Source organism: Apis dorsata, unplaced genomic scaffold (genome assembly GCF_000469605.1).
Source record: "Apis dorsata unplaced genomic scaffold, Apis dorsata 1.3 scaffold_88, whole genome shotgun sequence".
Lineage (NCBI taxonomy): Eukaryota > Metazoa > Arthropoda > Insecta > Hymenoptera > Apidae > Apis > Apis dorsata.
In genome coordinates this window covers 1,456,286-1,457,154 of record NW_006263386.1, presented here as the reverse complement: position 1 = coordinate 1,457,154, position 869 = coordinate 1,456,286, and the positions used below count along the sequence as shown (strand labels likewise).

At 45.0% G+C, this 869-nt stretch overlaps 1 protein-coding gene across 1 annotated transcript in view; it reads left to right on the top strand.

Annotated features, from left to right (window-relative positions):
• Positions 1-869, top strand: part of LOC102676718 (kazrin) — a 34,307-nt gene that overhangs the window by 9,341 nt on the left and 24,097 nt on the right. The window contains exon 3 of the mRNA XM_031508525.1: positions 300-506. Coding sequence (XP_031364385.1) covers positions 300-506 — 207 coding nt within the window. The remainder of the gene's footprint in view (positions 1-299; positions 507-869) is intronic.

The window sequence follows — 869 nt, the reverse complement described above, 5'->3', positions numbered from 1 at the left end:
TTTCATCCGTGCTTATTTCAAAAAAAAAAAAAAAAAAGAAAAAATATTTAAAAAACATATCCCACATACTCAAACCCAATTAATCAAGAAACATCGTAGAACGATTTCGCCGCGACCCCCTCGCTATAATTACTCGCTCCCCGGCTCAACTTTTAATCATACATTGCGCACTGTTGTTTCCGACTGTTTCAAAGGGACTCTTTGACACTTTGTGCGCGTGCTGCATGCATTGTTAAACGGTGGTGGTTCTCGGGTGGAATTACTGCCCGGATATGGGTCTCTTTGACCGTTGATTACAGCGGATGCGAGAGAACGAGGCGACTTTAGGACGCCTTCAACAGCAAGGAGTCGGCATACCTTCGGAGGAGCGCGAGCGCGAGAGGGAGAGGGAACGCTGGAGCCTTCTAAGGGCTGCAAGGGACGAGGCCGATCGAAGTCTCAGCCTCGCGGCTAGTTTGGCCGACAAAGAGGCCGCCCTTTCGCACGCACACGCGACTATAAAAGAGGTGAGCCCTTTTTTCTCTCTTCTCCCTCTTTCTTTTCTTCTTTTCTCTTTTCTTTCTTTCTTTCTTTCTCGAGCCTGCTACGTGTCCCCTACGTGTGTGCATTATTGCGCACCATGGGGAGTCGGGTTGATGAATTTAATCTCTTTTACCGGGTTGTGTGTTCAAGTGTTTTGCAAAGAGAGGTTCGAAGGAGTGAAAAAAAAAAAAAAAAAAAAAAAAAAAAAAAACGACGATTCTCTCGAGTCAGCAGTAACATTTTTTTCTCATGTTTACGCAATGACTGTCGCTTAGCTTACTTTGGATTATTTGCTCGAATTTCGTTGACTCAGCTTTCAGGGGGTCTAAACTGCTAATTCGGCTAAA